The sequence below is a fragment of the Tenrec ecaudatus genome, chromosome 2 (assembly GCF_050624435.1).
Source record: "Tenrec ecaudatus isolate mTenEca1 chromosome 2, mTenEca1.hap1, whole genome shotgun sequence".
NCBI lineage: Eukaryota > Metazoa > Chordata > Mammalia > Afrosoricida > Tenrecidae > Tenrec > Tenrec ecaudatus.
In genome coordinates this window covers 195777492-195790799 of record NC_134531.1, presented here as the reverse complement: position 1 = coordinate 195790799, position 13308 = coordinate 195777492, and the positions used below count along the sequence as shown (strand labels likewise).

The window sequence follows — 13308 nt, the reverse complement described above, 5'->3', positions numbered from 1 at the left end:
TCCACTGGAATTTATATCAAACGTACACTGAAAACTGTGAAGATGCCGAATAAATGTGGGTTCTTATTGGAGCAGAAAGATCAATTTTGATGTTAATCATGGAATTATTTCTTGATCAGCTTTCAGCTGCAGAAGGCCGGATTTGTTCACTTCAAGAAGAACAGCACCAATTGAGAGAACAAAATGAACTGATTCGTGAAAAAAGTGAAAAGAGTGTGGAGGTGAGAAATTGACCTGAGAGTCAGGCAGCATCCATGTCCTCACTCAGACTTCCCATTCAGTCTCCGAATTCAAAGCCCCTGACGGCCTGGGCCCTGATGTGCTGTTTTGATGCCGTCAAGTGCTACTGCGGCCGGCAGTCCTTTCACTCCCGTACACGCAGTCTCCACTCACTGTCTTCTCTGGCGGCCTTTCTGAGTGGAGCCACACTTCCATTTTTCCCATTGCTTTTGTTTATTGTTGTACATAATTACCTAATGAAGATGAGGCCATGCCTGGTTCATCTCTCAATCCACCAAGTGCTGAGAGCATATTCACTCCTGAGTGATTCATTACTAAAGGCTTCTTCTAAGAAGTACTTTTATCCTGTTAGAAAGAAAATTACATGTGAGTTGTCTTTGAATGAACAGATCAATAAAAGTTGTCTATCCCTATAATGGAACATTATTCAGCCCGGAAAACTGCAATGAAGTCTTGCATGAACCTTAGAAACATGGTGGTGAGTGAATAAGCCAGTCAGGGACAAAGGAGCAAATGCTGGGTGATCCCACCTGCCTAAACCATCTAGAATAGATATTTAGAGACTCAAGCTCATTTGTAGATAGGAGGCACGGGTGGGAGAAAGAAAGGGCATGTTGTTGTCTAAGAGGATCTGAGTTTCTCTTAAGCGTGAGGAAAATTTTGGGAAGTAACTAATGGGGCTAGCTCCACAAATAGTGAGTGTCATTAAATTGTACATGTAAAAATGGCTGAGATGCCAACTGTATTATTATGTGTATTTTACAAAATTAAAAATAAGCATTTACAAATTATCTGGTCTGTGTAACTTCAAAAATCCATTTGCTCTCATCCTTTTATCTTCAACTTCTAATAGCTTTGAACTTTTTCATCTTTCTCCGGCATGCTTAAAACCTTGACATTAGCCTACATTTTAAAAAATTGTATTTGAAAACACCAATTCGTTGCATTAGCTCGACGGAAGCAAATCATTGCTCTCACTGTTCTTGCTTGATCCAGATAACAAAACAGGATACAAAAGTAGAACTGGAGACTTACAAGCAAACACGGCAAGGTCTGGATGAGATGTACAGTGACGTGTGGAAGCAGTTAAAGGAGGAGAAGAGAGTCCGACTGGTGAGTAGATGCGACGGGCTGCCTTTAGAAAGTCCCCTTTAGTGGCCCTTGGTTATTTCTGTCTGCACTCTCCCATGACCTGCTGAGACCTGCTGATGCTCACAGAAAGTCAGTCGTCCGCTTCCAGAGGGGCGGAAGGGCCTAAATTTAGTAGGCCCTTGGATGCGAGGAACATGGGCCCTGAATTAACCAAGCCAGAACCTAGTTCAGAATGGCTGCACCTTTGTCTCTCTAAACTAGCGACCCATTCCAGAAATCCTAACATTGCACAGCTCGTAAGCAGAGGAACTGACAGTGAACTGCATCTTCTGAATCCAGCCTCACCTCTGTGGCACCATCCACATTGCTCCCAGCTGTCAAACACAAGACAGATGCTCTTTCCAACCATGCAGCCTGAGGTGGGGGCTTGGGAAGCTACAGTTGCTAGAACTCTGTGCTCACAGTGCAGCTTACCAGCTTTCTCTTGGCTTGATGCAGTTTTAATTACAAAATTAAAAACGGGAAAACTTATCTGGCAGGCCGACTTTTCTTAGCCTCTCTAACCAACTCTGCCGTCAGTTTATATTGTAGTCATTGCCCAACATGCAGTCTCAGTCAGAGACATTTCTGTGACCTACTTTAATAAGGTTTTCCTGCATATATCCTTTTCAGGAACTAGAAAAAGAACTGGAGTTACAAATTGGAATGAAAACTGAAATGGAAATTGCAATGAAATTACTGGAAAAGGACACCCATGAAAAACAGGATACTCTAGTAGCCCTCCGCCAGCAGCTCGAAGAAGTCAAAGCGATAAACTTACAGATGTTTCACAAGGTCCAGGTAGGACACTCACCCCTGCAGTTTGTCCTGGGGGCCTTTCAGCCTTGCAGAATGCGAGCATATAAAGGTCTTTGAGGCTCCGTCATGCATCAGACTTAGTCCAAGACCCTGTGACTTGTGAGTGCCCTTGCTAGGCTTGATGCTCACAGTGATCCCTAAGAAAAGTTTATAAAATGGGGGAAATGTATGTAACAACACAAAACCCAGGGGGCTGTTTGCACAGCTAGTGAGCAGTGGGACTGAGAGCTGAATTGCATCTGCTGAATCCAAACCTCACCTCTGTCCACACCTCCTTATCCCTTTTCCCTGCTGTCTGTTTCTTGCCGCTTCAGTGACTGAGTGTGGGCCGCAAGAAATGCAGAAAGAAGGAGGTTGAAGATATCATTTTGTCTGTTCAAACCTTGCCATTAAGTTCTTCTTGCCAAGTCTTTTATAGCCACCCAGCTAGCGACTGCCTCTCCTGTGTCATGTGAGAATGTCCAAGGGCAGCTGGCCCAGCTAGAGTCCAGCCTGTCAGAGCTGAAGGGCATCTAAATAAAGGATTCATGCCCAGAAGCCATTGCACCATTCTGTGCCCCTTCTCAAAACTTGCCTTTTTTTTTCTTATTTCTTCTTTTATCTCTTTTCCACTTTCTTTTTTTTAACCTGTTTTCTATTTTATTATCGAGTCACACTTCATGTTCCATAGATATGGTTTATTCTAACTTCCTATAATGTTTTTGTCACAGATCATGTGATGGCAGACAGTACTACTAAACTAGGCTGTTTGGGTGTGGATTTTTTTTGTAATATTGCATGATCTTATTAGCAAGAATGAAAATTGAAGCAAAGCAAAAGTAAAGAGGGAAAAAATTTTCACTCTCCAACAAATGATCTCTTTGAATTTCATTTTTTCCCCAACAGTTATGTTGACATAAATTCACATATCATACGATTCAGTGGTTCAAGCATATCAATAAGAGTTCTGTGATCAGCACCACAGGCAGTTTTGGAGCATTTCCTTCATTCCTGTACTCTCATTATTAACTCCCGGGTCCCACCACCTCCCCTGCCGCACCCCCAGGGAGCCACGAGCCTTACTGACACGAGGAAAACATTGGAGAGTGAATTGTTGCCGCTACAATTAGGTCAGAGTTTACCACGCTGACATTGGCTCTCCCTTGTCCATTGGAATTTACTCTTAATCCTTGAATTTCGCTGTATTCTTTCTTGTGTACAGATGTAATGTTGCTGCGGGTTAGTTACGGAAAACTAAACCATGGTCACATTTAGCAGACTCTGGAGTGGCTGGAAAATACAGAACTTGTTTTTCTGTCCCTTAAGAATTCCAAGGGGAACATTTGAAACCAGCAGTTCTGTTCCCCTCAGTCATTCTAGGACTCCTGCTGGTAGCCACTTTGGTCTCCAAGGCCACGCTAGCTGTCACCATCCCTCACAACAGTGGAAGAGAACAGCAAAAGTCCAAAACCAAGAGTTCCTTGAGGCAGTGAAACAGGAGTTGCTCAGGGCACTGCCATTCAGTTCAGGCTCTTGCAAGCACATCTGGCTCTTCTAATTCTGCTTTCTGGAGAGAATTCTCCCCCAGATGTGATCTCCGTGGTCTTCGCTCTCCCTCATGAGAGGTCATAAATCCTTGGTGGCTGCCAGGGAGTGTGTCCATGTGGACCCTGTGCAGCTTATACAGCCAGCTTCTTGGCAGCCTGGCAGTTGTATTAGGGATCACAGTCACATGTAGTTTTCATGTTAAACTCATGTTAAACTCATGCTCTGATAATACCATTCCTTCAATGGCAGCCTCTGGTCTCTTTGTTTCCATTCATGCTTTATGTCAGTGACCACAGTTCATTATCAGATAGACCTTTTTCATTGCTTTCCTCTCCTGTTCTGTCTCTGATGTTTTCTTGGCCCTCCAGGTTAGGTCTAGAAGCAGTTGGCTTTTCTAACCCCATGAGCACCCCCTCCCCAGTCTAGATTTTCTGAATTTCTGTCTATCTTCCTCTGCAAGCTAGCTCATTACTACTGTGTGTTTATTAAAATACCTTGCTAAAAACTAGCCAAACACAGCCAGAATGCTCCTTAGAAGGCAAGAATGGTAAGACAGCATCTCACATACTTTGGACATGTGTATTGGGAAAGATGAGTCCGTGGAACAGGGCATCGTGCCCTCAACAAGATGGATTGACGTGGGACTGCAGTGATGAGTGGGTACATAGGGTCAGTATGAATCTGTGTGGACTGGCGAGCACCTAACAATAGCAACCACAACAAAGTCCCACACAGGAAGACTGACGAACACCCAGAGTGCTCGGCATGACTGGTGTACTGCCCCAGCTAATCTATCTGCCAAGTTTGGGCAAGGGGCAGTTCTACTGAATGTCTTGTAACTAACAAGGGTCCCCAGCTGTCCAGCTGGTCACGTCTATTTTGACAATACCAAACCCCTAGCTGCGGCCTCAATACTGCATGCTTTAGATCTTTGTTAAAATCTAGCACTGATAGAATTGTGTGATCTTTTTTCTATTTTTCTTTTTCCCTACAAAAATGTTCCTCCCTGTGAGCCTTAGCTGCAAAGGGTTAAGTCGGTGTCACTCCTCAGTTGTTAGTGCACAATAATAAGCCTGTACAAAATAGCTCTTTCGTTGCACTTTTTTTTATATCCATCCATAGGCCTTTCTTCCTCCCCACCTCTTTTCCTTAGACCATCATTCTAAAGTGTTGCTATCTGTCCTAAAACCAATCATCCTGAGCACAAGTTTTCGTGTACGGAAGTGGTAGTATTCTGGAGCTAACTTTTCCCCTTGGCCCTAATTTCATCCATGTTAGTCTAGTTTCCCTTCTAAGTCAGTACAGCTTTGTAGCCTAGAGTGTGCCCCAGTGCATAGTCCCGGTCCCAGTGGTTGACAGATCATTTCAACCAATGCCACAAGCATTGGCAACACCCCAGGGCTAGGCAAGCGCACATCCCTCGGGGACCTTGGAACACTTCCTGGCACTTGTAACTTGGAGCAGGATTGCTGATCACATACTACCTTTGTGTAGTTTTGCACAAACTGGACTGTGTTACTTTCCACAAGGGCTGCACCAATAAACACATCTTATACTGGCTGTATCTGATGATCCCTACATCCTTGAACCCACGCCTACTGCCAGGGAGTCAATTCTAGCTCTTAGCAAACTTTTATAGGGTTTCCAAGGTAGTAAATCTATGGGAGCAGACTGCCTCATCTTTCACCCTGCAGAGCACCTAGTGGATTGGAACTACTGACCTTGCACTTTAGCAGCACCGCGCTTACCTGATCAGGGCTCCTTTCCAGAAGGTCTCATCATCTGTGTCTCATAATTCCTGGGCCGCAAACCCATCCAGGCTTTGGCACTATATATCATTCCAACTTTTACCAGGGTGTAAACTGACATATAATTGTTGTGTGCATATTGATTTCTCAATTCCATGAGTTTAAGCATCTCTACATATATTTGTTAGCCGTTTACATTTCCTCTTTGTGCATTGCCTGTTTGTATTTTTTGTCTGCTTTGGGATTCCTATCTTTTCCTTAGCAATAATTCCACATATAGTCGAAATATTAGTCCCTTGTGTACATGCTGTAAGTATCTTCTCCCAGTTTGTCCTGTTGTTAGGGGTTCTGAGTCATAGCATCCCAGTGAACAGCAGAGTGAACACTGCCTGCTGTGTGCCTCCATAAAGATCACAGTCCTGCTGCGACATTTGAGCCCAGTGTTGCAGCCACTACATCAATCCACCTCATATTTTGTTTGAGAGTAACTTTGAATCCTTTTTTTTAATACAGTCAAAAGTGTCAACTTTCCACATTATGTTTACACTTTGAGGATTTTGTTTAAGAAGCCCTTTCATATCCCTGGTATGAAAGAAATGCCACGTTCGTTTTACTTTTCAGAGTTAGGTTGTACCCTTTGCATCTAGTTTACCTTTCAACGGATGTGATCTTAACCCAGGGATCCAGTTTTCTTTGTCTCCATGTAGCCAGCCACTGAAAAGTTAACCCACCCTCTGCTCATTGATACCGTGGAGCTACTGTTATCCCATATCACTTCCTGTATAAAAATGGAGCTGTCTCGGAGGCCCTTTCTGATGCTCTGTTGGGTTTAATTACCTCCACTTTATAGTTCAGGTCACACTGCTCCTCATTGTGTCTCTTTTCTCCTCTTCTAAAATTGACTTTTTTTAAGTGAGGAGTTCATTGAATTTACAGATTAATTTGAAAGAAAATTGACTTCTGTACACTATTAGGGCATCCCATCCAAGAGCATGAAATGTTTCCATTTATTCAGATATTTTTATTTGTTTTCTTTCCACCATAAAGAGCTCCTTATAGGTTATGTTACTAGTGTGACTGATGCCTTTTCCGTTATGGTTTTTTGTTTTTTGGGGTTTTTTTCCCCAGTTTTATCAACACCAAATCCACATCATACATTTCAGTCATTCAATCATGTCAAGAAGAATTGTATAATCATTACCACATCGGTTTCAGGACTTTTTTTTCTCCCATGATTAAATCACCTTTAAAATGAGCTGTTTAATTACATTCAATTTTAGTGCTCCCTTCCCCTCCCCCATCACTGTTTACTCCCAAATCCCCTAACACGCCCCATCTCCCCCCCACACCCATGCTATATCCCTACAGATCAGTTATCATCTCGATGCATCTACTCCTTCTGTCCTTCATAAACTGTTAAACCTAACAGAAACCATAAAGAACAAAACCTAAATGAAGTGGTAAGGATAAAACAATGGCCATGGAAAGACAAAAATACCACAATGAACAGGACAGAAAAGACTTCCACCAATATTTAAAAAGCCAGAACAAGCACTAGATGCTTGTACCTAGAACAAATTCAGTTTGGGTCTGGAGTAGCGGTTTTCACCTATGGGTCATGACCCCTTTGGGGGTCGAACAACCTTTTCACAGGGGTCGTCCGATTCATAACAGTGGCAAAATTACAGTTATGAAATAGCATCACAAATAATTCTATGGTTGGGGGTCATTTCAACATGAGGAACTGTGTTAAAAGCTTGCAGCATTAGGAAGGTTGAGAACCACTGGACTCTCGAAGGAGGTCAACGGGCCGAGTATCAAGTGTGATCCAGCCTAATCTGGAATACAATGATCTATGTTTGATAGTAAGGCTGTTCCAGACCCTTGCCTGTGGCTAGAGGGGATCTGCCAGCAGCTTAATCTAACTAGCTGCTCTGCTAGATGGCTTTGGGGCTCCCACTGACCTCCACAGCCCTCCACAAATTGGGTGATCACAATTTAGGCTGTGTTACTTATCCCTTCGTCATATTTGATTTTTGGACTTGTCATTTTTGGATCTCACAAGCTAATGTGTTCTTCTATGTGGACTCAGTTGACTGCTGTTACGTTTTCTTGTTAGGTCTTGTAGCTATTTTTTTGGTAAGTTGCTCTTATATTTGGCAGCCTTACTCACCGTCGAGTTCTAGTGGCTGCTCTCTTTACCCTGTTGGTTTTGGATGTAATTATCATCAGCAATTAAAGACAGTTTAATCTCTTCACAGGGAGACCTGCTGGTATAGTGCTCAAGAGTTTGGCTGTTAGCCAAAAAGTTGGTGGTTCATACCCACCAACTGCCCCTTGGAAGAAAGATGTGACATTCTGCTTCCTTATAGATCATAGCCTTCAATCAATGAAACTATCGATAGAATCACTTTATGCCCAAGGGAGAATGATTGATAATATTCTCTATCATAAAATGATCACATCTCTAAAGTGAACCAGATACCTATATAAACCATAGACATAAGAATGAATTTGGGGCTCACACTTAAATCTAACCCCAATCTAAGAAAAACTAATTCTTATGACATGGCCCTACTCAATATTCACCCTCATGAAGAGGGTGACACTAACGATATGGGTGCACTAGAAAAGTCTGGTGGAGAAAACGTGGTGGTTTCCAGCTATGAGAAAGAATAGCACCTGGGGTCTAAAAGTCTTATCTTCAAACTAGCAGCCATCTAAGTGAGGTGTCAACTAAGTCTGCATGGAGGAAGCACACCAACCTGTGTGATCCAAGGATAGTAAGTAATAAAATCCAAATGTGAAGGAGGGAATCGTATCAGAGCATAAATTGTTAGCATTCTGTTTGCAGAAAGCTATAGATGACAGTGGAAGTCCAAAATTCATTTACAGGGTTCTCACATGGATTAAGCCTCCAGTGACTCCCCTCTGAAGTGAAGATCCAGGATTATGTGTAGCCTCGCTCTCATACAAAGAGCATTGTAAAGTCCATAATGGCCGAGAGACCGCACCTGGATATATAATTGCCTACAGGCACGACAAAGGAAGTTTGGGGGACATGGGGAGCTAACAACAGTGAGTACAAGAAGGAAATGTTCTGAAATTGATTGTGGTGATGGTTGCAAACATCTTCTTTATAATCTTGACCAATAAAATTGTATGACATGTAAAGGATATATCAATAAAAGTTTGTTGTTGTTTTCATCACATCCTTGGAAAACCTAGGGACGGTTCCTTATATTCCTGGAGTCCTACTTGGCTCTGGTATACAATTTTCAGTATATATTGGATTCAGTCAGAGGTGTGTGTGTGTCTGTGTGTGTGTGTGCAATGTACTCATTCACAGTGCTGGCTGTGCAGGATGGAGACTGGTGAATGTGGCTGCATTCTGACTCTAAAGTATATTTTCAAAAAGAGAAGCAGATATTTTCTTCTTAGAGGGCGAAAACAATCCATGTGCTCCCTCTTTGCATTTTGTTCTATTGATACCGCTGGGAGCCTTGGCCCAGTCTGTCTCGGGGAAAATGGCAATTAATAAAGCACCCTTGAAAATGTTTCAGATGTTGAAGGTTAACAGTTGAACACTGCTTGTAGTCCAAGGGTGGGACTGAGCAGGGGTGGGCGTGGGGCACAGAGTAGTGTAACCATTCTCCTTCCTTTCATAGAATGCAGAGAGCAATTTACAGCAGAAGAATGAAACCATCACATCTTTTGAAGGAAGAACCAGTCAAGTTCTGTCCAACATGAAGCAAATGGAAGAAAGGTAACCACTTCCTCTGGCAGGTATTCCTTGAAGGGACTGGACATTCTCTAGACCTGGGAACTAAGAATCTCTCCAAAGGGTACAGACAGGTTTGAGTAATTGGTTCGTCAGGTCCAGAGTCTCCAACACAAGAGCTGGTCTCACAGCCTGCCCAGGTCACTTAATCACCTTCCAGGCACTGCATCAGCTAGTGTCTTCTCAAGGCTTCAGAACAGTATGGTGAGCTTTGCATCATTAGCATATTTAAATGGGAAGCCAACAGTGAACCAGATCAGAGTTAAAAAACATACTTACACAAATATGGCCAAGTGATTTTGTACAGAAGTGCAAACATAATTCAATGGAAAAAGCAGTCTTTTCAGTAAATGATGTGCATATAAACATACAACATCCCAAAAATGAACCTCAACCTACAGCTTGTATTTTAATTTTTTTCGGTCAACTCAAAATGGATCATAAATCTCAATGTAAAGCATAAAACTATAAAGTTTTTAAGAGAAAAAAAATCTGTGTTCTTGGGTTAAGTACAGTTCTGTAAGACTGTACCAAAAGCACAAACCATAGAAGAAAACTTGATAAATTTCACTTTATTAAAATTTTTAAATTTGCCCCAAGAAAGGCGCTGTTAAAAGAATTAACAAGATAAGAGATAAGTTACAGATTGGAAGAAACCAAGGACTTGCATCCAAAACACAACAATAAGCAAAGTGGGCAAAAGACTTAAATAGACACTTTACCGAATCTGATTTACAAAGGGAAATTAAACAAATCATCAGCCATTTGGAATTTCAAATTAAAATCTTAATAAGATGCCACTAATAACACTGATTAAAATGACTAAACATTCTTACAAATAGATAAATATATTTTTATAACTGTCCTAGTAGGAAGTAATGTATACACTTAACCATATGACCCAGTAGTCCCATGCTTGGTTATGAAAATTTATGTCCACATTAAAATCTATGTACAAATATCCATAGCTGTTTTTTTTAACCATTAGAATTTAGTGTTAGAGGGTGTGTTAGTCCAGGTTGACTAGAGAAATAAATTCATAGACACTCATCAGTGTATAAGAAAGACCTTTATTTGAATGAGCAATTGTATATTGAGGAAACAAACCAGCCCAGTCCAGATCAAGTCCATAAATCCAATTTTAGCCCATATGTCCAATACCAATCTATAAAGTCCTCTTCAGACTCACAAAAAACATGTGATAATGCCAGATCACAGGCCAATGGGTGGGAAGTCTTGTGGATCCAGTGGCAGTGGAAACATCTCAACACTGGTACGAGTCTCCACATGTCTCCTCCAGCTCTCTGAGTGTCTCAGCAGGAGGAAATGGAAGGCAGAGTGTCTAGCCTCCAGTAAGCTATTATCTCCCTTGTACCTCCAAATGAGGTCATCGAGCTGCGATGTGATTGACAGACTAGACTCTACCCTTTGCCTAAGTTGGCAGAGGATTATGTAACTGCCACAGAGGGCAACAACAAATCCTTGTAGCTAGTGCCGCAATCAGTTCAGGTCAGGCCTGTCACTTATTACACCTACTCTCAAGTATCAGAAAATGTATAGTTTTGTCCACAGTGATAATTGTAGAAACTCTCTGGCACTTATTTAATATACCACACTTCTGACATGGATGTTTAAGTTCATTTATATTAAAATAATCAAGATTATCTGTATCACCTGCCAACAAACACATTTAAGTCCTTGGAAGTTTATACAAACATAAACCATTACATTTCTAAGAGAATACATTTCTGGTAGAATACCTTTTTATTGCCCCTGTAAAACAAAATTTGAAGGAACAAAAACTGAACAGCCTAGAATGACTAGGCCGTTGGAGAGCTGCACAAAGCCCCTGGGATTTCCCAGTAGACACGACCCAGGGGTCCATGAGGAGGTCACAGAGTTCCGCCCTCTTCGCACTGAATGAAGAGTGAATCGAGGCGTTGGCTCTTCTCGTGCTTCTCCATGTTGCATTTCAACAGCGCTGCCCATGGTCCCCTCAGACATTGGCTGGGTGCTCTGGTGTCTCGCGTGTGGAAAGAAGCCTGTCTCCATTCCCAGGACCGTGCAGCCGCAGCCGTAGCAGGAGGACAATAACACCTGTTGTGCTTGAACCCGTGGCCCTGGTGCTGCGGCTGCAACGTCCCATTCCTCCTGTGCCAGTTCCAGCAAGGACAGTTGTCTTGGGCTATGTCAAAACCTACCAAACTCCCCGCCAAACATTTATCTCGTTGTACAAAATGAGACCAGAAACCAACCAACCCACAAACAAAGGCAACTAGGAGCCCTTTGTGTTGACCCTGGGAGAACAGCTCCACCTGCAGCGCACTGAGCATGTCAGCCCTGATGACTTTCATCCCACAGCTGCCCGCCAGGTGGCTTTGTCCCGTCTGTTTTCACTTCGGAATAAGATATGTGCAGTATGCATAGGAATTTGTTCATAGTTGGTTTTTTTTTTAAACTGTAGTCCAGCCCTCCAACGGGTCTGAGGGACAGTGAACTGGCCTCCTGTTTATAAAATTTGAGGACGCCTGCCCTTTACACTGGAGTCCCTGAAGTACTTACGCAGCCATTCAGTGGGATGAACTATCCATGCACACAAAGGCTTAGATTTACCGCAAAGACATGATGCTCAGAGTAAGACCCCAGTCTCAGAAGGTTATACGGTGCACTTCCATTTACATGATGTTCTTAAAGAAATGAAACCCAATAGTATCAAAGAACAGATCTGGGGTTGACAGGAGTTAGGGAAAGGGTCTGGCTACTCAGGGGTAGCAGCACGAGGAAGTTTTATGGAGTGATGGAACAATTTTATCAATCCTGATTACAAATCTCTACACACATTAAAATTCATAAGAAAACATAACATGAGAGCCAGTTTATATGTAAAAGAACAGAGACCTCAGATTGTGTGACTGCAGATTGTGAGACATGATTTTTTTTCTTGTGTTCCATCCAGGCTGCAGCATTCGGAGCAGGCCAGGCAGGGGGCTGAGGAGCGGAGCCACAAGCTGCAGCAGGAGCTGGGCGGGCGGGTGGGCGCCCTGCAGCAGCAGCTTGCCCAGCTGCATGCACAATGGTAGGCCTGGGCCATGCGCTCCGGGAGGGCTGGGAGGCCAGGAGAAACTGAGAGCAGAAAGCATGGTACTTCAGAGGGTCATACCCCTTCTCCGACTGGACTTAGGATGAGAGCACATGTGCTACGGGAAAAGTCGGCAGATGAGAGAGGCCGTCTGCTAAGGAGAAAAGGGCTCCCGAGGGGCCACATGGCATTCCCAGGCCCTCAGCCGAGAAGAGGGAGCAATCTCTCCTGGCCAGCCACTGGCTTTATTTATCCTCTGGGATCCTGTTGTCAGTGGCCTCTGGGAAAGAAGATTCTTTGTGGTCCTTCATTGTTTAGAACGCATCTTTGTTCTCACTTCCATTATGTCCATTGTGTGCCTGTCCTGCGTCTCTCCTACATGTCCCCTGTCTTACGGAGGTGACCCTGGGGGAAGGCCTCCAGTCCCAGGTCTTGCTGAAGGGTTTCAAGGCGCCAGTGGTAGCCTGAGCAGGCTTTGAGGTTGTGCATGGTGGGGCTGCTGTGAAAAATCTCCATTGAGACTAACTCAAGTTTATTTTGGACAACCAGCTCAAGTCTAGAGAAAGAGTTGAAGTCTGAAAAAGAGCAGAGACAAGCTCTTCAGCGAGAATTGCAGCATGAGAAAGACAATTCCTCTCTCCTTCGAACAGAGCTGCAACAAGTAAAAGGATTAAAAAAGGTAAAGTGAGTCACTCTTGGGCAAGAAAGAGCTGCTAGCCTACTGCACACATTCCTGCTGAGAGCCCCACGGCACATCTCCCCTCCCTGGAAGTGCCTGCCTGTCTCGGGCTCCACGGCAGCCACAGAACAAGTCCTTGCTGTGCTCCAGTGTCAGTGTGGGGACCCTGCTCGAAGAAGGCAGGAGAGGGCCTACTCCTGCAGCGCATATGTGGTGAGAAGACAACGCGCTGTGAGCTCGGGAAACGCAGGGCCTGGGCAGTGCTATGAAGAGGCTTTAGGAAGACTGGGTGGCACTGAGGTTG

The 13308-nt window shown here is 43.5% G+C and overlaps 1 protein-coding gene across 1 annotated transcript in view; it reads left to right on the top strand.

Moving 5' to 3' along the window:
- Nucleotides 1–13308, top strand: part of RUFY1 (RUN and FYVE domain containing 1) — a 59204-nt gene that overhangs the window by 35006 nt on the left and 10890 nt on the right. The window contains exons 9-14 of the mRNA XM_075542112.1: nucleotides 120–221; nucleotides 1237–1353; nucleotides 2005–2172; nucleotides 9134–9231; nucleotides 12203–12322; nucleotides 12875–13004. Coding sequence (XP_075398227.1) covers nucleotides 120–221; nucleotides 1237–1353; nucleotides 2005–2172; nucleotides 9134–9231; nucleotides 12203–12322; nucleotides 12875–13004 — 735 coding nt within the window. The remainder of the gene's footprint in view (nucleotides 1–119; nucleotides 222–1236; nucleotides 1354–2004; nucleotides 2173–9133; nucleotides 9232–12202; nucleotides 12323–12874; nucleotides 13005–13308) is intronic.